This window comes from Seriola aureovittata, chromosome 11, assembly GCF_021018895.1.
Source record: "Seriola aureovittata isolate HTS-2021-v1 ecotype China chromosome 11, ASM2101889v1, whole genome shotgun sequence".
NCBI lineage: Eukaryota > Metazoa > Chordata > Actinopteri > Carangiformes > Carangidae > Seriola > Seriola aureovittata.
Genome location: NC_079374.1, coordinates 23,508,509 through 23,533,392, shown reverse-complemented (window position 1 = coordinate 23,533,392; position 24,884 = coordinate 23,508,509). Strand labels below are relative to the sequence as shown.

Here is a 24,884-nt window from a genome sequence, read left to right as displayed (position 1 = left end):
GAAGACAAGCCAAGTCAACAGCTGTGACATGGTGTGAGATTGCATTACAATGTTGGGACTGAGTGATGCTTAGATTAGAGCCAGTGGGGAAACAAACCTCTATAAACTCTGAGGCTCAGAAAGAATGAAATGAAAGAATGAAGAATGCTAAACAAAACAGAAATTACGACACTGCTGCTCCGTCATGCTCCGTCATGCGTTGTATACAAGATCATAAACTCTAGGAGAAACAACAAGGCATGCATCCTGATGCAGGAGGCGCTGGTGAAACTCATTTATATCAGATGAAAAAGTTATATTTTATTTTGGAAAAAGTAAATGCAGCCAAACTGGGCTTGTAATTGTTTGAATGTGCTCTTTTAAAATGCTTGATTTGATGCTGCTCACAATTGCAAAGGCATGTTCTTATTACCACAATAGAAAGCAAACTGATACATGATGCACCTCCAACATCTGTATTTGCAAAAAATAAACATTTCAGAGGACAGGAAGTCACATTTGTTGCCCGTAAAAGAAACAATAGAAACTAATCAGCTGCTGAGCCACAGAGCTGAGATGATAAATACTGCTAATTAATGACACAACCACAGATGCACGTCTTTATTTTTCTTTTTTAATGCGAGAACATGCAGCAGCTTTCGAAGCATGCGAGACAAAAACACAATCACAGTCACAGACAGAGAGAGAGCAGAGAGTACAAACCATCTCTGACGCTACAAGTAGAAAGAAGAAGAGATGAATTCAGCTGTTATTAGTTAAGGATTAGAAGAAGCTGAAGGAAAAGTTTGCAAAAAAAAAGGAAATTTAAAAAAAGTGTATCAGAACAACACTGCCTCCTACTGGCATCACACAGATAAAACTCAGCAGCAGAAGTTCAGTTCAGCAGAAGTCGTTATTTTCTAATCAGACTGTAATTCAAACCCTCCGAGAATGTTTGGCTGCTGTTGGTGTGACATAAACTGTGACTGGAATAATCATGCGATCACGTGACATCATGTTTTGGCATTGAAAAAAAAAATTGTATTGCCAATACACCGTTTTCCCAATGCAAGTGTTTGAATGTCTTTGTTTCCTTTTTCAGTTCAGGTTTTGTTTTCAATGCCAAATTTTATAAATACTGCAATCCACCTTCATTGTTCTCAACCAATAACAATCAGGGACATTCACACATGGAAAGCATCATACAGGAATTGTGGAATCAACTTATTATGTCGGGTTCATTAAATTCAACTCAAGTCAAGTCAAGTTTTATTTTCTAGAACTTTAACTAACCAACATTAACTCACATTTTTACTACAGTAGAAAAACTTAAGTTAAACCTGCCTAAGATATTTTAAACTGAAAATGATCCAATTTGAATATTATTTGATTGAAATAATATTATCATTAACAGGAACTGACTAATTCCATGACCAGGATGGGAAGTAGCTTTAGGCTTCTATTAGCTGAATACAGACATTTAATAAATGGTCTTAACTCACTATAATGTAGCCATATGCAGATATAAGGACATATCTAAATGTTTACAGCATTTGTCATTCATGACGTGTTTATACAGAAGCCTCCACGTACAGGAGTTTTAGTTGTTGACCTGTACATTAGATTTTCAGCTCTAGTTCTGCTTCTTAGGTCATTTTTTTTTTAAATTCTGTCTAGCCTTTCTATACACTTTGTTTTATTTTGACTTCACTGACACTCCCTCTTGTTTTGGATTCACTTCCTGCCCTTGTGTGTTTCCCGCCACTGTGATTGCCCTAATGTGCTGCACCTGTGTCTCACTGCCTCCACTCTCTAGTGTATTTAGTCTGCGTCCTACTTTCTTCTTGTAGCAGTTTATCTTCATTCTTTTGTGACAAGCCGTTCCAGCCTTATTTCCTGCTGTTTAGTCTTCAGTGCAAGACTTCTGCTTCAGCTCAGACATCACCTCAGCCTTCTCCTGTTGCACCAGTCTGCCTTGTGTGTTTTCCTGTGTACCGACCTTTTTCTATGTTAAGTGACGTTGATTTTTGGAAACCCTCATCTGTGTTCTGACTCGTGCATTTGAGTCTTTGAGTCATAGTCTTAGTCAGTTCTTGACATTAATAAACACAAATCTGCTTATAACTCCATTCTAATGTGTTATTAACCATTTATCAAATGTTAAAGCACAAACCTTAAAAGCAATCCGTTTCATTACAATTTCTCGACTGTTTTCAAATAAATCATGATGATAAATCTTGAGCTTTGCTAGTGTGAAATAACTTGTTTGTTTGTTCTGACCACATGAAGGAGATGATCGAACTTAAGATCCTTTCAGTGTTTCTCCAGGTTCCATTGCAATGACTCTACACCGGGGGTTGGCAAGTAAGTTTGGCATCTGGCCAGTTTTTTTTCTAATCCATTAGATGGTGGGCCAGAACATAATTAAAGGCTAATTTAAGAAATTGATTGATTACAAAACGCTATTGGAATTTGCTTTGTTACTGTTCACATGTGACCGTGCACCACAGGCACAGTTAAGTTTGAATGATTTACTGGTGTTTTTTTTTTTTTTTTATCATACCACATATGTCATGGGCTATTTCACAGGTTTGTCAAGTGAGCAAAAGAACCTTTTCAACTTCAGTCACAACTTTTCAGAATAAAAGCTCTCGGTAGCTTGAAATAAAGCATTTGATGCAAAACACAAACTTTCTTGCTCTTTTATTTTGTAGGCAGAATTGCTAAAAAAGGAAGTGATCCTAGCTGTTGCTGCCTTGACGGAGATCTATTTTAGTACCAGGCGCTGTGCACTGACTACACTGACTACTAATGCAGGTCTGTCGTGACTTTCTGTGTCTGTCACTCTCAACAAGGATAAACATGAATATCATCAAAACAACCCGGTGTGCCAGTTTTGGCTCGTGGGCCGCCAGTTGCCAACCCCTCCTCTACACCTTGTGTCTGAGTGTCTGAGAACCACTGATCTGCAGCATCAGCACTGATATCTGATGCCTCTGGTGGAACCGGTAAAATATGGATGAGCCCCGTGCAAAGTGCCGTTAATGACTTTTTATTCCTGCCTCCAGACAGCTGGGGACTTTTTATTATTTCTGATTAATGAATTTGATGTTGAACTCAGCTGTTCATTTACTGCTCCACCAGACCACAAATACAGCCACATAAAAATGTTCCAGGTCACATCAAGACATTTCCACTGGAGCCTGAGAACATTTGAGCCTCTTCCCACAGTGAAATGCATGAAGGGACATGAAGCCAGGGCTGGGTGATACAAAGAGGACTATGCGGTTATTTACGAAGGCTTAATTGGTTTCACGTCTCTAATAAGTCTAGATGAAGAAGTGAGTCTCATTCACCGAGTCAGCTGAGGACTTCATTAGAATCTGATTGTGTTATTAGGCAGAATCTATATCAATATTAAAAACCTTGATAAAAAGCAAACTGCTCGCTTATGGTTCACAAAAGGCCAATTAACACCAAACAGTCATATATGATTCTGCAGCGGTGCCCGCCGCTGTTAGAAAACTGAGGGGAGTTTAGTGTTAAGCTCAGCCCAAGATGCACGAAGCTTTTGATCATATGCACAAGAGAAATGTTTCAATCTTCAAAGTGCTGACACTGATAATTAGAGAGACGAGACACAGTTCTCACACTTCAACCAGCCTCCCTGTGGATCTTTACTTGAACAGAATGGTGGAGGAATCACACGGAGACAGGCGCTCACCTGCATCTCATCCAGCTTTGACTGAATGTCTGGAGGGAAGTCAGCTGCCCCGCAGGTGAACGGATCAAATGGCTCAGCACCAAACAAGTCTTTCCCTACAGACACAGACAGCAGATAAACATCACACAGACTGCGAAGGAAAAATATCTTCAATAGACAGTGATTTTAGATGTTATGCATCACGCTCCAGATACTGTATTCAAACACACAAACGAGTATATTTTAGTACGTAACTTCTGCCGCTATGGGTCTCACAAAACATTGGTGGTCATGAAATAGACTTGAATCATGGGAGTTGTTATCTTCTTCACCAGTGCCGTCAGTTTCTCCCAAAGTGAATTATCCACAGTTCTCCTCCCTTCCTCTCCAAAACAAACAGACCCGCTGATTCTAACCATCAAAAACACTGAATAAAGCAGTTTCACATTTAAAGTCAGTGTTTCGTTGACGCTGTGCGGAGGACAGAGACGTCAGAGAAGGGCTGGGAGCTGAGATTGCTGCTAATCTTTGTTTTGATTGTTTCTCTGATAACTTATGAACCAGACGTTCAGGAGGTGTTTGCCAGCGGATGAATTATTCACAGAGGCGTCCTCCTCTCCATAACAAACAGAGCAGGGCATTAAAAGCAAAGAATAAAACTTAAAAATCAATGATTCACTGATGCTGTTAGACGGACACAGGGCGTCTCGCAGCTGATCCAGATTATCCGATGACTGAAACCCTTCATCTGGTTAAACAGAGTTGAAAATGACCAAAGTGTGAAAAGCGTATCTTAATAACGTGTCAATTCTGAGCTTCTGGCAGACAGCCACAACACTGACACATGTGCACACAGGATATGACATCATTGACAGGCGACCAAATGACGCGCAGCGTTACCATGATTAAAATCACATATCTGTCTAGGTTTGAGAATTGATAGAAACATCTGGGATAATGTAAGAACACAACTAGGTGTAGTCATTTTTAAACAGCTGCAATCCTTTAATTTCAGAAGCTGGAGAACTCATTAAATCTTATGAACAGAAAGTTTGTTTTTTTTATTACTCACTTATATCTGGTGGCAGTGTGGTTGGTGGTGGTGGTGGGCAGCCGTTACTGGCCAGTGTGGGCACCAGCGGTGACACAGGGGAGAAGGGAACCATGTCGAAAACGTCCGTGGACTGTGGTTTCATGGAGATGCTGCCTGCCTGTATCGAAAGTCACAGAAGTGGAAGCGGTTAAGGCAAAGTCGGACCTGTGAAAGCTTGCAGATACACAAACTACACGGCTATTTTTTTGCACAAAAGCAAAAGAGGCAGCAGAAAAAGGAGACAAAGACAGGCGATAACAAGACTTCAGAGACACAGAGCAGAAAGAAAGAAAAAGCATAGGAGGTTTACGCGAGGCCGTGGGATGCTGCATCCCTCGGTAGGCTTAGGAGGAAGGAGAGCAGGTTTGGCAGGCGGAGGAGTTAGTAGCCCGGCGGATAAGTTGGACTCTGGCGAGCTCATGGGAGTGAGTGTCACAGAGGAGATTTCCAGACAGGACAGCGACTTGATGCTGTGACACCAGAAGAGAGAGGAGGGCCTCTGCAGCATGTACGCTTCATTAGCTGCGTTTATGTGCAGCGGCTGAGGGAGAAAAAGATCGCAGACAGAGAATGACCAGAGAGGGACAATATTATTCAGTGTCGTAGAGTAAGGAGAGCTGTGGGTAATTGCATTCGCAGGAGGCTGCCATGAGTACTGGCACTTGCCCCAATGAGACGGTGAATGTATCGCGTTCCTCATCAGACCAATCAGGTGTGTAATTGCTTTGCTTCACACACAGCTTAGACCACCGGTGACTCCCTGCAGATCGGATTGGTCATTCTGAAGCTGAGTCTGAGGCCGTGCGTTTAATCACAGAGGCGATATCAGCAAACCCAGCTGTCCTTAAAAATACTCTCAAAACTTGCTAGATTCAATTCACTCAACTTTTATAATTAAAGGTGGTCGTGGCTGTGTACTTTTGACTTGTGGGGCTGAATTCCAAATGAACTGACATCAGACACTGCAGTTAAAGCCACACCATGAAACTGGTATGACCGGAAGCTCATGGTGTCTAATGTTAGCTAACTTTATTAGCTACTCCACTTACAGTTCCCGTTACAGTTAGCCCACACTGTAGCATAAAACACTCTCCTTTAATTGTCACTTGTGGCCACAGTGTCACAGCTGCCGTTCAGAAGAAGTTACATAGACGCTTTAATATTTAGGATCTATATTTTGTTCAGTCTCTAAACAGAAGAGGTGTGTGTGTGTCCATGCAGTTTGTCCTCACTGGTGGCACGTGAGCAATCATCAGCTGTTCTTCAAGATCTTGAAGCTGTTTCTTTAGCTCTGAGTTTTCTGTTTCCAGTTCTTGAATCTGCAAATTGACAAGAGCAGTTGAGTAACTGTTAGAAGCCACATTAAAGTCAGTTAAAGCACAAAATGAACCGTAGCAGTGATGTTGAAATAATGAGACTGTAACAATGAAAATCCAATTTAACTAGTAAGTTTTCCAGAGATTGTCATACAATCTTTATATACTGGGCAACATGGATAAACTCTCTTCATGAAGTTGTGAAAACTAACAACACAAAATGTCCTGATACAAACAAATGTTTTTTCAGCTTTGTGATAATACATTTAGATTTTCCAAAGGGTTTTTAAATGTTTTACTAAGGAACTTTAAAAGTCAGAATTTCTTCTCCAGCCATGAAGAAACACTTAATCCTTCATTATTATGAATTTCAAATTACGTACATCTGGGGATAACATGGCTGTCACTACACAAAATGTAATTTTGTATTGTGAATTCAACATATATTGTGATATTGTAAATGGTATAAATATTCAAACTCTGAACAGTGTAGATAAAACAGCTAAGGGGAGTATCGTCTTTTTATAGAATTAAATAAGAAAAAAAATTATGTTCTTCTTCACTTGGAAAAAAATCCTGAAACAATGAAGACAGAGAAACATTTACACTGTCTCTTGATATATCCTCCATCATCTCACCCACAGCTTTCCATAAAACTTTAAATATCTAATTTGACAAAACGATTGCAGCTCCAGAGTCACTCATGAGCTTTCCTCAGGGCTTTCAACTTCACAAAATGGTCTTCATCACATTTGTCAGTACTTATCTTCTGTGTTGGGAGTCCTAATAGCGCTTTGGATGAAACAGCAACAGCTACCGAGGGTTCATGTCAACAGTTTAATCTCCATGACAACTGAGGAAACTTTGTCCGCTGTTGAAGACTGTGTGATACAGCTGAAAGCTCTGGAGAAGCTAGTAAGTGAACCTTGAGTTGGGATTGTTTTGTACATTTCCCCTTTGATTATGTAAAGTTTGGATAAATGTTCAGTTAATGTTGAGTTCACATTGTTGATGTTGAGCTTTTAGCAAATAGCTAAACACAAAAATGTTATTAATGTCTTAATAAATCACCATATAAACAAAACCAGTGGGTTGGCTCCACTTTTTCCGCCGGGTGCAGAGTAATTCAATTACAGAGCGAGTCTGTAACTACAGAGTGTTATCATTAACATTCATTACCGACATCTCTCATCAACAGCTTAATCGTCCACATTGGATGATTTAAAACAATCAATAGAAACAAGCCTTGCATTAATTAATAAAAATATCAACGTGTCAGGCGTGGCGGTGCAAGTTTTCAAAGTCAATGAAAGTGCGTGTGAGAGCAGACGAGCTCCACTAATGTGAGACACACCCGTTTCTGAAGGCTTCCAATCTGTTTCCTGGTTTCCACGTCTTTGCCTCCGGACTCAAGGAACTTCTTGTAGGCCAAGTCAAAGGCCTGACCGATGGTTAGAGTTATCTCCTCCGCCTGCAGCGTGACAGACACAGAGATATTTACCTACATGGCAACGCAGCTTATTTACACCTGAACTGACACATGACACATGCTAACTACAAACTGTCAAAACACTGCATCGGGTTAGAGAGAGAGTGATGGAAACACAGGATCAAAATATGACACATATGCAATAAACATCTGTCAAGTGTGTTTCAATGAAGAGACAGGGAAACACTTACACACTTTTCACTGTCAAACACATAGCAAAGGTGTTTGTTGGACTCAGAGTCTTTGCAGATGAAAGTAAATATCCTTTTATCAGTTTTGTCATCGGCACAGAAAGATATCCTGTGTAACTGACAGTTGTGCTGCACATCCTGTAAAACAGAAGACACATGTTTGTCATTTACTTTATTTAGCATCAGTGCGCCGGCATCAAACAATAAAACTCAATATGTTGACTCACTTTTGTCTTGGGATCTAGTATTTTCACACCATAAATGGAGATCTGCAATTCCACTTTGGGAGTCTTCTGTCCCTCTGACTTCTTGATGTGCCTCTGAAACTGCAGATTTTAGAGAAGTCACAAACAGACAGAATTGATTAGTTCATCTTGTCAATGCCAAGGTATTTACAAGGAACACAAAGTACTTTTTTCACAGGAAACAGCTGGAAATGATGTCTAATGAGAGCAGTGAGACTGAACCACAGCAGTGAAGATGTGGACCATGAAAGCAAACCGACGCATTCTTGAGAGTGGGGGAAAAAAAAAAAACAACTTTGCCAGCATGTTATCGTTAAACATCAGTTAAAATTTGTTTAGTAAAATTTAATCATTAAGGTGAAGTGTTAAATACGAACAAATATGCAAGAAATCCATCCTCGATCAAGCCTTGCCAAAAAACAGTTTAAATCTTTCACACTTTTGTTGCCAAGTGGCATAAACACCGACACGACCTGGCAGCGAGTTCAGGTCAATAACCAGTGAAAATGTGTGTGCTGTCAGCTGAGACACTGTATCACTGCATGTAATGAAACTTACAGGAAGCTGATAATACCCTGTAATTATTTCCAAATTTAATATAAATCTTTAATAAAGAAGTCTCCACTGTAGCATTAAAAATCAAAGAAGATTGGTCTTATTGCTGTCCTCAGATTCCTCAGCTCATGATCTCCTGAAGCTGCTGTGGGAGCGTGACCTAACATTACATTATAACATTTAGTTATTGTGCAGATTGGATTTGTTATGGGAACTTTTCAAAAATGTTCTTCAGTTTCTATACATGAACCAAACTTCAAATTCTTTTACAGGACTTACTTCACACCCGTTTGCCTCCAGAAAACGTTCCCCAACACGCTCCCCTCTGTCTGAGAGCCTCGTTTGTATGTGTTACTCTTTATCTGTTGATGGGTTGAGCTGGTATTTTTCAGTTTTGAAGGTATGTTTGTGCTTGTATGTGTATATGTGCAGGTATACACACACACACACACACTCATATATATAAATATATAAATAATACATAAAAAACATTTTCTTCTTTCTTTGATGGTTGTGCTTGTGTTTATGAGGTTTAAAAATTAATTAGAAAAAAACAAGATTAAACCTGCAGCACAAACCTTTGTCTGATTTTTCTTCACAGCTTGTGCGGACAGAGAGTGTGTGTTTCTGTGTGTGTGTGTGTGTGTACGTGTGTGTGTGAGCTGCTGCAGTATTTGTACAGTCTGTACTGTTACACTTTGTGTTACAGTGAAATGATATAATCAGCTGTAATGAGGCCCCTGTAAGGCTTTGAGTTTAGCTTCTATGATTGGAGACAGTTACTCTTCAGGACCTGCAGATGCAAACATGAACAGTCCCACAGAGAAAACAGGTTTTAGATGGAGATTGAGGACACACAGGCATCAATAACTTATATGTGATACAGTATCTGAACCTAAACCATGGACACATGTATGTTTTTTTTCCCCTCCACATGATCTGTTGGAAATATAATTCAGCCTGTCTTTACTGTCAGTGTATCTGGCAGAAGTAACCGTGGAGCCTTGGTCTCCAAACAGGCTTTCAAGATTAAATGTATTGTAACAATAGAGGTATGGGTTTGGGAAAACAAGCCTCCCCTGCAAGTGGCCTCACAGACTCAACTCTTGGCAGGAGAAGACAGAGGGGAGGCCAGCAGGCAGCGAGCACAGCCACGTTACCAAGAAGCTGTTCCCATGCTCGCAGGCTCACGCTGCTGGTTTAGTTACCTGTTATTACTTTGTTTGATCGAACTGTCCTGAGTAATGAGAAAACCAAAACAACAAATACAGCTGTTTGTCAGTGAAGTCCAACATGACCCACCCAGCATGCTCCTGGGCGTTGTGTGTGGCAACTGTTTAGCAGAGGTGGACAAAGCACACAGCTCCATTACTCGAGTCAAAGTATAGATAGTCCTGGTCAAATATGACTCCAATACAAGTGAAAGTTGTTTAAGTACTGGAGATCTTGCTTTTAAAAAAACTTAAGTATTCAAAGGGTTTTTTTTATGTCAACACATCGTAGTATCATTCTGTATTGCTTTCTCAAGTTGGATGGCAATTTTTTTTAGGCAGTGATGAAGTCTGGTCGTGGTAAACACAGCAAACCTTTAAATTGAAAGGAATCTTTCTTTAGTTGTAAACCTTCACACACAGACGTCAGGTCAGACCGTGGTCTCTGGTGAAGAATCTTCTGCCTCATCTTTATCTGACGTCGCCATCGTTACGACACTGACAGGTTCAAACATGACTGACAGCGGAGGAGTTGGCTCTGATTGGTTTTTCTTCTGTGATTAACACAGTGTATGGTCTATAGCATTTTCATTATAAAATAAAATTCATTCAGTGGAGTAAAAGTAATAAGTTTCAAAAAAAAAAAATACTCAAGTAAAGTACAGATACTCTAAAGATATATTTAAGTACAGTACTCAACTAAATGTACTTTATACTGTCCACCCCTGATACTTCGTCAAGGAAATCTCTGTCCAAACCAAAGAAAACCAATATCGACTATCGGTAATATAAAGAGACATGAACCCTGGTCTTTTTGTATGCCCACGCTCAGTCAGTTTGAGCTCATAATGACAAACCAACAGAGAATTATCATCAGTTCTACATCTCTGTTTTTGGTGCCTTTCAGCTTCTTGTTTTGGTTTTACAGCCTGAAACTTTATTCTGTGGATTCAGTCTCATCAGTGTCATCTCCAGACACAACAGGCAGCTGTTTCAGGCAAGCCAGCTCTGAAATAACCTGATTATAAATGGCAGATGATATAGTTAGCAACACATTCCACTTTACATTTAGCCATTTAAACCTCCATTTAAATGGTAAATGATTAGCGCAGCTTTCATTAATATATTAATTGATATATATTTCTATAGCATACTTTTGGCTGGTATTAACAGTAACAGTTTAACACAGCATTAAGAGATTATATTGTTATATTTTTTTTCTTCATGAATATGCAAATGTAGGCTGCAAGCATCTAATTAGATCAGCTAATTCATACGAGGAGGTGTCAAGTGTTTTTATCACGTGTCACTGAGTTCTGACATTGTATGTTAAAGTACCTGAGCTTAAGAGATTTATTAAGTAAAAACACTGTGTTAATATATGAATAAAAAAAATGTTACAGTTAAAAGATTTCAGCTCAGGGTCTTAAACAACAGGTTTCACGGCAGGTAAATATCTGTGTTATTGGATTTCACATCTACCTGAGGTTGACTGAGCAAAGTGTTGTGCTTATCAAGCAGTTTAAGACATCCACACTCGCAGGCTGAAAAGCTCCAAGGGCACCTTTCTGGTGAGCAATAAGGGAGGGAAGCATTTGTCACTCACTTCCACCTCCTCTGCTCTGAGTCTCCCATCAAATCCACTCCCCTCAGACACACTGCTCTGTCCTTTAGGCTACAGTTTACTGTGAGGAGCAGCTTTACCTTCAGCTTCCTGACTGCATCCTTTACAACTTCTGTGCCTTTTGGGGCTTCAACCTCTGTGTTTCCAAGGAACTGGGGAGAGAAGAAAAAGGTGGTACATTTATGATATGACAGTAACACAACAAAGGAATGTAAGTATAGTGTAAATGTGAGTATGCCGTGCATTAAAAAGGTAGCAAAAAGGAAAATCAAGAAGGCAAAGGAGTAGTAAACTGTGGAATAGTCCTTTGGTCGTAAACAGCAGAGCAGATTGAGCTCTCTCTTTACGCAATCGGACCAATCACAGGAGACATTTGACTCTGTATCATCTGCTAATTTCTTATTTTTAGTTCAAATGAATGTAAACAACATTTGTATCACATTAGTCACGCTCATATCCTCCAGGGACATGAAATTGCCATTTTATATAATTTCATCTACTAAGGGACCAATGCATATGTCTTCTCCATGTGAGGAATGCATGTCAGTAACACACACACGCACACAGACACACACACACATGCATCAGACAGACACAGACACACCGGCGCAGCACTTCTGCTGTTCTCCAACAGATGGAGCCATTAACCTTTGCGCCTGAACATGGTGTTTTCCATCTGGCGGGATCGGCAGTAATTGTTCCAGTCACACACACTGCTTCAGCGCCTCTTGAGCCTAATGTGTGGAGCCTGTTCCAATATCAGACTTCATAAACACACCGGTGTCAACCCCTTAAAGGTTTGAGGGGGGAGGAGAAACAAAATAACAATGTGTCCCACTGGAACAGAGCAAACAGTGCAGACAGACACGGATTCTCTCTGCGACACCATAAAACCTGCGTGAAGCTTTCCATGACTTGGCTTCGCTTGTGTCCATTTAACTTTGGAGTTTGTCTTGGAGACTGTTGTCCTCCTGCTGCAAGTAGAACGATGCTATAGGCTCTAAGTGATTTATTTAGTTTGTCTTGCAGGAAGCCTTTTATCTTCTGTTACCCTCAGTAACTATAACGTTTAGGGCTTTTAATGAATTGAGCAATTAGTTATTATTACTCATTGTGACAGCAATAAAAATACTTTGCTGATGCCTGAGAACAATATATATATAAAAAAAACAACAAACGATTAAGGCAGCGTTCAAATTATGCAAATACCACTTATCAACAGAGCCAGAAAAACAGATCAGGGCTTTATACAAAATTGTCAGGTGCTTGTACCTGTGTGACAAATGTACTCTACGCACTTAAGGACATGTCTGCGAGCGCCGCTGACAGATGCCCAGAATAGAACGGAGAAGCAGTCGTTCCTGACCAGTGCATTCCTGGCTACGACTGGGGAGGTTTCACAAGGCAGACCGAGCTCAGAGGCTCATCCATCAACTAGTGCATGCAGCTGAAAAACGAAGCGACCTTGCCCCTCATTCCCCAGCGGTGAGGATTCACACTTCAGCTGTGTGCTCTCAAATGCACAAAGAAAAAAATAAATAAATATATATATATATATATATATATATATATATGCAAAGAGAAAACACAGATTTCAACCTTGTGGCAGGTCTGAAAAGTTCATTCAAATGAAAAATGAAAAGCGAGTTTCACCTCATTGTCTATGCACAGCTTCCATCCTCCTGATCCAAAGGTTCTCTGATTTTTTTTGACAAACTTTTAAAGAGGGCCGGATCTGTATCAGCTGCGATTGGAAGTGAATTGTGGACGGGATGTGATTGTTGATGTCAGGTCTCAGCAGCTCAGATATTAACCTCTTTCTTTCTTCCTGTGGTCCAGAGGTCGCTAACACTTGTTGATTACAGGGGTCGGCAGAAACTCGCCGGCGCTGCGCCCAAAAAGCACCGACAGCAGCTGTGCCCGTCTGACAGTCAACTGCTCAGAGCCGTCTCAGAACAAAGGGCTGGCAGAGCATTGAAACAGATGGGATATAGATGTGCATGACAGCCTCTACTGTCACCACAAGACAACATAAAGCCAATTAAAGTCAAAACAAAAAGAGTGTTGCGACTTGCTGATGAAAGGATAACAGCTCAGAACAAACATGAAACTGCACATCTGTCTTGTTTTGGGAATGCAGAGGCTGGGGTGTTGGTGGGTTTCTTGATACATATGTGGCCCCTTAGTGTCCATCAGAGACAAAATGGCTGATGCTTGAAAAATGACTTCAATAAAAAATCAAAATGCACTGCAGAAAACACCGAGTACTTTTCTGTCAAAAATCGACTTCTAGTATCCGTGCAGCATCAGAGAAACACAGCTGTACACCTGGGGTGGTATAACAGAAACCTCCTGACTTGCAGATCCTTCCTTAACTGTTTGGTAACCATGGTAACTAGAGTTACCATGGACCTAATTTAGAAAATAAAGTCATTACAGATGAATAGTTCAATGTTCCTGTCCTTTACTTCAGATAGGAAAAGTGTACTTCAGCTAAAGCTTTTTAACTTCCCCAAACCTTAAATAAACTTTCCTAACCTTCACTTTTCCACCACTTAGCTAACGTGTCGAGTTCATATGGCTGGAACGGATTCATTGAGAGGCTCATGGCAGACGCTAACGATGTGTTAGATGACAAAACGCTCATTACTAGATACAGGCCTTTTTTAGCCCATTCTCTCTGTTTTACCTCCTGAGTTAGCTTTGCTGTAAATTTTCCATTTTTCTGTGCGTTTCAATGACAAATCTAAAGGGTTACAAAAATACCTCAGCGAGATGAGATGACAAAATAGCATCGGTTGCTAGGTAACAGACATAAAAGTTAATAACTGATGTATTGAGTATTCAGGATTTCCTAACCTGAGATAAGATAGGATGAACTGAGATAAGAGATGATTCCAGTCAGAATTTGCTTCTGTAATATCTGCAATAATACCAAACCTCATCTTAATGTAAGACTGCGACTCCTGGACATCTATTCTTTGTGTAAGAGATCATTTCAAGGAGGGCATCAGCTGGGTTTTAAAATCCTGAGGTAATTGACGTTCCCTAAACCCCCGACCCTCCAAAAGCTCTTGATAAAAAAGATTTTTCAATATTTCATTTATTCAGTTACAGGTTCAATGACATTTTCTACAAGTTTGAATTAAAATAAAGAAGGAAATGCCACTTAAAATCAATATCTTCAATCAACTCAAATTACTTTGTCTGTATTCTCTTTATTATTAGTTGGTTCTTTCCAGGAAACTTCTATAAAGAATAACGTATTATGAGCTGAAAAATATATTTGATTGATATTGCTGTCAGAAAATATAATTAGCAATTCTTTCACTCTCTGATTAATCAGTTCATTCGTTTCTTAAAGGTGTAATGTGTAAGATCTGGCCAGAATTTTAGTTTAAAATGTTCAAAAATTTAATGAACAGTTACACAATTATCAAAAGTGTGTGAAGGAGCCACAGTGATGATGTCATGACCAAGACCTCCATCTATTGTATTTCAGAGATATCTACTGAAATGAGGAAGCTAACCAACTAGCTGCGTCCCGGACCGTGTTGTAACACCACCTAGACACACTACATGCTGTGTGAGTCTGCAACTTTTCTGTTAGACTGGTGAGTAACATCTAATGTTGGTCTGTAGCAAAAAGTATCTTGCAAATGACAAACCGTACTGACAAACACCTCAAGTGGCATAAATGTATGATGTTGACGTTTTAGCGTTTTAGCAGAATTTAGCCTGTTCCTGCGGCTGTTGTCCAGCTAGATGCGTCAGTAACTTTTTTTTCTACAAGTAATACAAAGAAACTGTTTGATCCAGAACCAGCAGGTTAACTGTGGACTGTAGACTTATTGCCAGAAAAATAGAGAAAATATTTCACACTCATAGTTCCTCTTCAGTTTAGCTGCAGAAGCATTTGAGTTCATAAGAGCTAAATAATACAGGTCATTGTGGTGGTTCCATCAACTTGACATCAAGACACATAAGGAATTTATGACCTTGTTGAATCAATAGAGGAAAAAATTGAAAACTTCTTCTTGAGGCCAAGAGACAGCCCCATAATCACTTGCTAACCGAGCTTTTTAAACAGTTTTAAGGGCTTTAAACCTGGAGAGGAGGCTGAGCACTTTCTCAGCACTTTGGCTGCTTCACTCTCTCTAGTTCCCGGAGAGATGAGTGGTGAACTCAGATCTCAGCAAGTTCAGCCAGACAGAAAGCTGACAATGTGCACACACTATGGAAACTGACAAAAATGTTTTGATTTTAGAGATGTGTCTTTTGCCAGCCCCCCCCCCCCCCCCCCCCCCCCCCCCCCCCCCCCCCCCCCCCCCCCAACCCTCCAAAGTAAGGGCGTTTCAGCAGTTTGGGTGGATGTGGTAGTTTTGCGGTAGTTCCACCTCAGGTCTGTCGTAACATTTGTGTAGCATGGGATGTGAGCTGACAAGAGTCTGTGCCTCATGGGAGAGAAACTCTTTGTTCAAATGAAGCAGAAAACCAGTGTGATGGGGGAAACGCTCCCAAGTCAAACAGTCCTTCAAGATGTGTTCATTGTTGCTTTTTTTGAAAGTGTTTTGTAACAGTCATAAAGATCCAGTGTGACATTTCATTTCTAAGTTATTCTTGTGTCAGAATCTGGAGTTTCGCCTGGATTTGACTGAAGCATGAGTCACTTCACAAATCCCTCTGTCCGGGTCGCCCCCCCACCCCCCACCCCCACCCACCCTCTGACACACTCGTTAAAAAATAAACAAACAACAAGACGGCTGAAACACAGAGAGACTCTTTCAAATTAAAGTTTGACAAGGAAGATTTTCCCTCGTCAGCGTGCGGGGAGAACAGCTGCTCTGGAAGATAAATAAGGGGAAATCAACTCTCTGACAGTTCAGACTGAAGGTGTGCTGGGAACAAAATAAAATCTACCACCATTAAAAATCCAAATTAGCGCTGCCGCGTGTGTCAATATGAAACGGGCTGTGCTGGTCATCGAGCCCTCATTTGGAAAACTTTACGCAGCTTCAGCCTGTGACAACAAATCCAGAGGCTGCCAACCTCATTTGCTGGACATTGGCCCACACACCGTGAGCTGCTGTCCTCCATGAAAGGCCCTGTTGTCTCAGCAAAAATGCATCAAGGAACACCTGGTCTAAAAGGTGTCGGTTTGACAGACCTGGATTCAGTTTTGCTTCTGGATTTTATTTACTCTTATGTTTCCTTTCACCATAAAAAGCCTCTAACCATTGTCTAACATCAGAATGCCCTCCAGACCTTTAGTGTTTAATGCCAATATGGTAACAACGCTCACTACAATGAAACAGTGACACGTACCTTGGCATTGTAGGGTATGTAATGCTTGGCCAGTGCTTCCGGGGTGTGCATCCATGATTTATCTGAAAGGACACAGCAGAGGTACAATCTGTGAGGAAGAACTTCATGCACAGCCACAATCATTCTAAAGGTGAGCTCAGACTCAATGCACAGCACATTTTAGACGCAGTGCACTGAATTCAGAGTAAATGGAAAGACCTGGGTGCGAACAGATGTGAAAGGACAAATTAAAGTGAAGATGTATCCTTTCTAAGTCGAGAACATTTCAGCCTTAGAGAAACATGTGAGTTTGTAACTGAGGCTCTCAGGACGTTTAAAGACAAGATGAAAACGGAGAGGGGCTTTGGGTCTGGGGAATCGACAGAACTGGAGTTCCTAACAAATTTTGACATCAGTGAGAGTTTGAAGTGTCGCACAGAGAGACAAACTCTGAGCACACATAGTCAGAGCAAACATTTATAGCTAATTACATCTAAGATCTGTAAATTGGCTGTTTGTTGAGGATAGCACACACTGCACAGAGACTCGTTTTCACATTTAAGCAGAACAAACGGAGGCAAAAACTTTGAAAAATGCTTTGCATTCTCCTGAAGGAAACTCAAACCTCCGTGAAATATTGATACTTTATTTATTGTCGTTTATTGAGTGTCAGGTAGGACAGCTGTCTATTGTGCTCCAATAAAACATGTATTCCACCGTTTCTTGAAGCACAAATTTCTCAGAATGTAAAATGTTAAGTTGATCAAACAAACAGCTACTGGCCATTTTTGAATGAATAATATTCAGTGACAGTGAGTGTAAGTCAGTAAGTGTTGCTTTGGAGGCTTTTTAAGCAACATTACACTGGTGTGTTATGTTTTTAAAGTGCCACTGACATCAAGCTAAATGGAAATTTACTCGATTCATTTTAATATAGACCTATCAGATCAAGAGTCAGTGGCAGATACTCTGGGTAAACAAAAAAAAAAAAAGAAATGTGGACATTCCTGGTATAAAACAGATAACAATATTATAAGGGGACATAAAAAGACATTTGCTTTTCCATAATTGGCATAACTGGGTTAAACTGACAGTTAACTGAACAAAGACTAAAAATGCAGTGACTATTTCTTCAAATCACGTCTCAGAAACACACTTTGGAAAACCAAAAAAAAAAGAAAGAAAAAGATAAAAAGATCTGCCATCAAATGAGTAGCAATAATCTCGGTTCAAACATTTGTGTTTTAGCACTAGTCTGATTTCAACACATTATCCTCTCAGCATATACAGTTAATGACTTACTTAAAAACTGCCCTGCAGACAGTCTCTGAAGATTACTCCACCCCAAAATGAGCAGCGGTTCAGAGATCATTACAGGTCACTGCTGGCACGATCCAAAGCATCCCATAGTGCCGTTTTCAGCATTTCTTAATCATCTATTGATTAAAGATCCTTTTCTTTCTTCATTTCCCGTTCATAAACGGCTTATCGCCTGTTAAATAAATCTTGTGACAAAAGATGCACGACTGTGACCTTGGGCTGCTCGATTCCCGTAGGTGGATTGTGTTAATCAAGACCTCGCCAATGACGTGAATCAACCTCACCGCGTCCTCTGCATAAGTCTGTAATGACTTTGTTTACATTGATGTTGTTGGCTAAATGGCTTGATGAATTCCAAATCTATTCTAATTAGTGTTAATTTGGTGCCCCACATTTTCTTAATTGTGATTGCTTGTGTTTGCTGATCCACCATTTTATTTCCAAGGAAACCAAAGGAAGTGCCTTTTTTTACTTTTCTGGGAATCATTTTCGATGGCGAGACTGCAGGTAAACAACCACTGACGCACGAGAGACGGCGCTCTCTGCGAGTTTGTTTCACCTCTCAGACACTGCATGTTGAACTCGGAGCCTCTCCTCTTCTTAAAGTGTCCTCCTTTTAAGTTTTCTTCACAGCTTTGCAACCAGATTATCCCTGCATGCGCCCTGCGACAGCCTCATCCAAAGTGCAATCAATTTCCTAGTGGGACTCTTGAATGAAAGTTGATAGAGGGATGATGTATATCATCCTTTCATGTCGAGCTAAGGGGGCTAAGAAACTGTAAATTCCAAGACAGAGTAACGAGTAGAGTGGCGAGGGCTGACACAGCGGCGTGGCAGATAGGCAGACATTTTTTCAAGGCGTCAGCACACGCTGCCCTGATTAAAGGAAGGGAAGGTGGGTGTGTGTGCTTATTTTCCAGGTCTTTGCTGCATAAAATGGCAAACCAGACGAGGTTGCCAATAGTAGCAAAAGTTAGAAGTGCTGTCAGGGTCGCCAAGAAGGAAGATTAACTGTTAAGGTGCAAGGATGAGTCAGAGTCTGAAGGTCACTGTGTGTGGTTGAGTTGTCAAGTGTTGGATGGAGATGAAGGGAAGATTCAAAGGGTGACAGCCTGAGAAAGTGTTGATGCTTCACTGTCTCACTGTAGTCGCCTTTCTCTAGAGACAGGGACGGCGTCGCTGCTCTCTTCTTCTTGCCTTTCTGCAGAGCCAGTTAGGATGTGTGAAAGCATAAAGGTCACAAGTCCGTCATGCATGTTACACCCTAGCAACTACTGTTATTAGCAACAGCTGCCTTCGTGTTTCGCTGATTTCAGATCACAGATTTTGAAAATGATTTATTTTACAGTTTTACAACCCCTCTTGAGGTGTGGTTATTATTGTACATATGTTGTTTAAATCTCCATATTTTCCTCTTCTTCTGTGTTTTATTTGAAGTGTTGATCCATAAGAAGATATATTTGTGGTTTTAAGAATCAAAAACCATCTCAGTGTAGTTTTACATCTCCTCTCTCAGGCTTCTCTCTGGAGCTCTAGTCAAAACAGGTCGGTCAGCCAATCAGAAGAGAAGAGGCTCTGAGCCTCTCTTCTGATTGGCTGACTGTTTTCTGACTGATCTAATAAAAATATAGCAGATTTCAGGTAAACACTGACAGAAACCAAATCCAGCAATGTTGGATGGTGGGTCCAGGTGGGCGGGGCTTGGGGCATGGCTGAGAGTGGTGACTGTTTTGCTGTGACATCACAAAGTTACAGAAGTCCTGACAGCTGGTTTTAAGGCTCAGTTTCTGAATACAGGCTGTGTGCATTCCTCTGTGGACTGAGCGCTTTGATACTTTCACAGTATTAATATAGAACCTAGACCTGCTTTATAATCAAACAACACATGGACATCGGCCTTCATACTATAGAGACCTTTAGTATACTGTTTATATAAATTACTATAAGCTTGTGCAACACTGACAATCCTTTATCCATCCTGATGTTTAACACTACGGTTCTGTTTTCTAGAAGAGCATCTATCCTAAAATCCTGAGTTTTAAACTTTTCTTTAGTTAACTTCAAATGATTCAAGTTAGAAGATAAATAAAGGGTATTTAATATTTCCACTACAGTTTTGTTCTCCAGCAACGGCTGTTTAATCTTGCATTTGCCTTGTTTAAATCCTTCCTGATCTGCTGGCAAGTCTGTAGACAAGTGTCTGAACCCCTGCTCACAGATACCAGCTCTAATTAACCAGAGTAGACAGATATAAATGGTTAATCGTTTGGGCGTTGGGGGGGGGGGTCAAAGGAAACCGTGGGTGCCTTTAGCTAAAAATAAAAGCCCAATCCTAAGCAATACTAATGAAACAAACGTTTTGGGTAGTGATGACTTGTATCTGCCTCAACTACAGATTACACAAATGATGTAACCCATGGTACTTCATTCAAATGCAGAGATGAGCCGTCCATACAAACAGCACTTTTCACTAAAGTTTTTGAATTGATTCAAGCACTGGCCATACGGCCCTCATGTGGACTATTTAATTTGCAAGAAAATCAGCAAAAACCTGCTTTATAGACCTAAAGCGCATATGTATTGTCACACACTGGAGGAAAAAGTCCTTGCACGAAGAAGTCCTGCACACCGTGGCCATGTGGATTTATTGATGGTTGGATCTATTAGATCTTAATCACAATCTCCCCTTATCTACAAGCTAATAGCTGTATTTCACTTTATCTCACATTCTGCTGTGAATCCAGGCACTGTTCTGTGATATCCAGTCTTTGATGAGATATGCATCCAAAGACATCAAGTACTCCAGTTTTCTTAACTCCTCCACTTAAAAAATTATATCTCACTTGGAAAAGCAAATACAAACAAGAAAATATGTACTATATATGTTTTACTATAAATTGGCAAGAACAAGAAGCTCTCACAGCCCAGATATACTGCAGGACAGCAGTTTGCTGTCTGTCTCCTCCAAATAGCCACCAAATTAACCAGATGAAAAACTCCACTTCTCTGTCTACTGTCTTGTCTCTGTTCCTTTTATGTGTTTGCTTTCTTTGTGGCATTTTCATCTCACTAAGACAGGTGGAATACAGATAAAACTTACTTTTATTGTAGTAATGACACTACTGTTACTACTTCTGATGAAAACAACAATAACAATAGCCCTGCTGTGTGTAAAGCATTATCTTTAGTGATGCTTAATTATCGTGCGATCATTACCATATTGTTGAGTGTTGTGGTCGCTCCTCTTTAACATTCTCTGAGTGTAGCCCTGAGCCTGAGTGCTGCGCTGTAAGTGCACAATTTTTCTATGGGGCCACAAGACGTGGGCAGGCAATAGCCTAATTCACTGCAGTGCTCAATCAATGACACACAATGAATTTGCTGGGTATGCACAGTTCTCCATCATGCAGAAGACAACCTCCATGCAGCGAGGACCTAAACCACACTTCGACCGAGGCCGGGTAAGACAGTTTTACTTTGAGATAAAGCATTTTAAACTGTGCGACTGTACCGGCACAAAAATCCATCCGACAAATGCCGTTTGATACACAAAATTAAGCCGTAGTAAGATGCAAAACAGGCCATGCTTCATGTTGCAATTACATAGAGATATTGACAGTATCTCCTTTGAGAGGATCTCAAGGCTTTGCCTCCACCATACAAGTATTTAGTGCTACAATTTAATACAATTCAATACTGCAACGCTGCAATCTACATGCACAGCCTTTCTCTGAGAGTAACAACTGAAAATGATGAGGTTCATGGTGGTAGCTCTTGTTGCAGTGCTGCAGTACTGGACTAAATAATATTGTAGTGTTTGTGCTTTTGTATCAAGCCCCTGTAAATTCATGTGAATTCATGTCTTCTCTGCTCTGCTCGGACGGTTTTGAAAGAGTTCAGTCAATTTAAAGGAATAATAATTTAGATTATATAGAGCCAAAAAAGGAAATGACTATGGATCATATGCAATGTCAGATGGCACTACAAAAACAACATGGTTAGAGCAGGCAGTGGTCCATGCAGCGCTGGACTCTGATGTCCTCCCAGTACAAGGCAATCAGACATGTATCAATGCTTTTTGTTGATTCTATCATCATGATGCATAGAGGACATCTGACCATAATAATGAAAAAGAAAAAAGCTTAAAAATAAGGGTGGTTGGTCTTCCAAAATAATCATGTCATGATTTGTGTTTTCCCAGTATACATTTAGCATTTATGCCATGAAGTTGCAATTACACGACTCTGCAGGGGGCTTTTAATTTGAAACCGGAGACGTGTAACAACATCTGACCGAGACGAGAGGGGGAGAGAGACAGAAGAGAAACAGAAAGAGATGAGAGAGAAAGGTAGATGTGAGATAGAGTTTTTTTTATTAACTATTGATATTCACTCTGATTTCAACATAGTATGTGTGCGCACAAGGAGCTCTCTGCGTGTCTGTCATTCAGGCCCCCCTGTATTTCATCATTGAATACATATGAGTGGGGTTGTGCTGACCTGAGTGAAACACTCTCTCCAGATGCTTCCTTTTAAGGTGGTTGAATAGATTTGTCATATTAGCTCTGGAAGTGCCCACCGCTGCCCGACAAAGTTTACTGATCATTTTGCTTTGACAAATATCCCATAGTGCACAGTCAGTCCAGTCCTCTTTTTGGCATCAGCTCCTCATCCACCGTGCTGCTAGCTCACGCTGAACCTCATGGGCCCTGATGGGTTCAAATCAAGTCAAGTCAATTTTCATTTGTATAGTGCCAATTCACAACAGAAGTTATCTCAAGACACTTTCAAAATAGAGCAGGTCTAGACCTTCTCTTTATAATATTATTCACAGAAACCCAACAATTCCCACAAAGAGTGAGCGATAGGCGACAGTGGCAAGGAAAGACTTCTTTTTAAGAGGCTGAAACCTTTTAGGGAACTGGACTCAGGGTGGGGGGCATCTGCCTCGACTGGCTGGGTTGTAGAGATAGATTATGCATTAGGCAGCTTCAGTACTACTACTTAGGATGCTTTCAACTGCTGATGACCTTGCAGACACACTGTGAGTATCAAAACAACCTACCTAAAGTATGTAGAAAAATGACTTTACTGATGATTTTTCCTCTTTTCTGGGCTTCACACACAATCAGGGTAAACAGGCAAGCTGTAACCATGGTTACACCAACAGTGTGAGAGGGTAGTAAGAAATCAATGCTTTATCTTACATTAACTGCATCTAATAGGGACATGGGATGGTATCTGGCCAATCAGCACAGCCATATAGTAGGAAATCATTCTGTTGGTTTGTGAACACAGTGTGGATCCATGTTATTATTATCATTATTATTATCATTATTATTATTATTATTATTATTATTATTATTATTATTATTATTATTAGGGTAGACAGTTGGTACATTGGTAAAATGTCATGATTCACTTGAAGACTCGATCGTGGGCATCTTCAAAATCGATCCTGATATGAACTTGTCAGATAGCCCACCCTTACCTCTAAATGACGGGACTATCACAGTCCTGACAAATAAGTATCTCATGCTTGTCTGTGACCATACCAGCACACTCCATCCAACCATCGTGGTAGGTTTCGTTTCACCAGCTATCATTAGCTTCTGACACCATTTCCAAAAAAAGTCACTGTTCAAGACAAAGTTTGAGAAAATAATCAAAGAGAATCTGAGCTTTTATTTTGTTCCAGCAGCTGAAACAGGTGACCCTGACTGTGTCACCAGTACACCTCACCAGCTCTGGTTCCCACTGCTGCAGGAACATCCAGGGTAAACAGTGCACTGTCCTTGTCTGCTGTATAATCACAGAACATTGGACCAATATATTGGGGCTCCTCTTCTGCACCAACATCACTAATCTTCAGCAACCATCTGTTGGTTTGACACAACTGTAATATATTCATTCCTGCAGTCCATCAGCTCAGACACTCTGCAGCTCATTACAGTGACCTGCAATGACACTAACCTACATCTCTAAAGTTATGATACCAAACACACACACACACACACACACACACACACACACACACATACACACTGTGGATTCAGTGTGTGTTTCCAATCACGGAGAGAATTAACTTGTGAGTTTCTTAATACATCACCAGCACAGTGTGACATTATAACTGGACAATCAACAACAATCATCACTTTAACTGTAAAAATCAAAAGCTAAAGCTAACCTTTGCATGACACTGTGAAGAAAAGTCGACAATTCTCTACACTTACACTAAACTTTATATTGATAAATATGTCGAGTCCCCCGACAGCTCAAAAGTGTGTTTTGCGAATTGTGGGTTCACCTGGATGTTTGGCCTTGACTCTGAGGAATGACGTGTGTGTCTGTGCAGAGTTTGACATTAGGAGGCTGTTTTCACATCCATCTGCTGAAGGGAAATATTCCTCTGTGCTCCCTTTAACTCTGGATTTAAGCTGTGTTGATTTGTTACTTATCACAACTGTTTTGGAAGCCAATCATTGACCACAGTCTAACTTAGACAAGTGTGATATGGAAACTTGAAACCACCGGTGCACTCACGCACACACGCACGCATGCACACGCACACTGAAAATGAACTTCTCAGTAGGGTTGCTACCTTCTATGTGAAGAAATAAGTTGGGTCTCCCAATCAGCCCTGAATCTTGACGGCCTCGTACGTTTCACTTGCAGACGTTCAGACATCATTACTGACATCAACCACTGACATGTGATGTGTATTTTCTCCCAGCACGCAGAGCTTGTCAGTCTACTGCTCTCTGATAAACTTGTAAGCTACTACAACTGGTTTGGTTTTAAATGACATTATTCACAGCACTTTGAGGACATTATTTTAGTTTATATTTAGTTTAT

The 24,884-nt window shown here is 40.5% G+C and overlaps 1 protein-coding gene across 8 annotated transcripts in view; it reads right to left on the bottom strand.

Moving 5' to 3' along the window:
• gulp1a (GULP PTB domain containing engulfment adaptor 1a) overlaps positions 1 to 24,884 on the bottom strand; it is an 84,733-nt gene that overhangs the window by 859 nt on the left and 58,990 nt on the right. For 7 of the 8 annotated variants that reach the window (XM_056389473.1, XM_056389475.1, XM_056389479.1 and 4 more), the window contains 9 exons: positions 16,732 to 16,793; positions 11,487 to 11,558; positions 7,999 to 8,097; positions 7,772 to 7,909; positions 7,446 to 7,562; positions 6,008 to 6,094; positions 5,086 to 5,316; positions 4,755 to 4,893; positions 3,704 to 3,798 (listed from right to left, as the gene is read on the bottom strand). In XM_056389473.1, coding sequence (XP_056245448.1) covers positions 3,704 to 3,798; positions 4,755 to 4,893; positions 5,086 to 5,316; positions 6,008 to 6,094; positions 7,446 to 7,562; positions 7,772 to 7,909; positions 7,999 to 8,097; positions 11,487 to 11,558; positions 16,732 to 16,793 — 1,040 coding nt within the window. The remainder of the gene's footprint in view (positions 1 to 3,703; positions 3,799 to 4,754; positions 4,894 to 5,085; positions 5,317 to 6,007; positions 6,095 to 7,445; positions 7,563 to 7,771; positions 7,910 to 7,998; positions 8,098 to 11,486; positions 11,559 to 16,731; positions 16,794 to 24,884) is intronic. The other variant, XM_056389474.1, reaches the window with a different exon arrangement.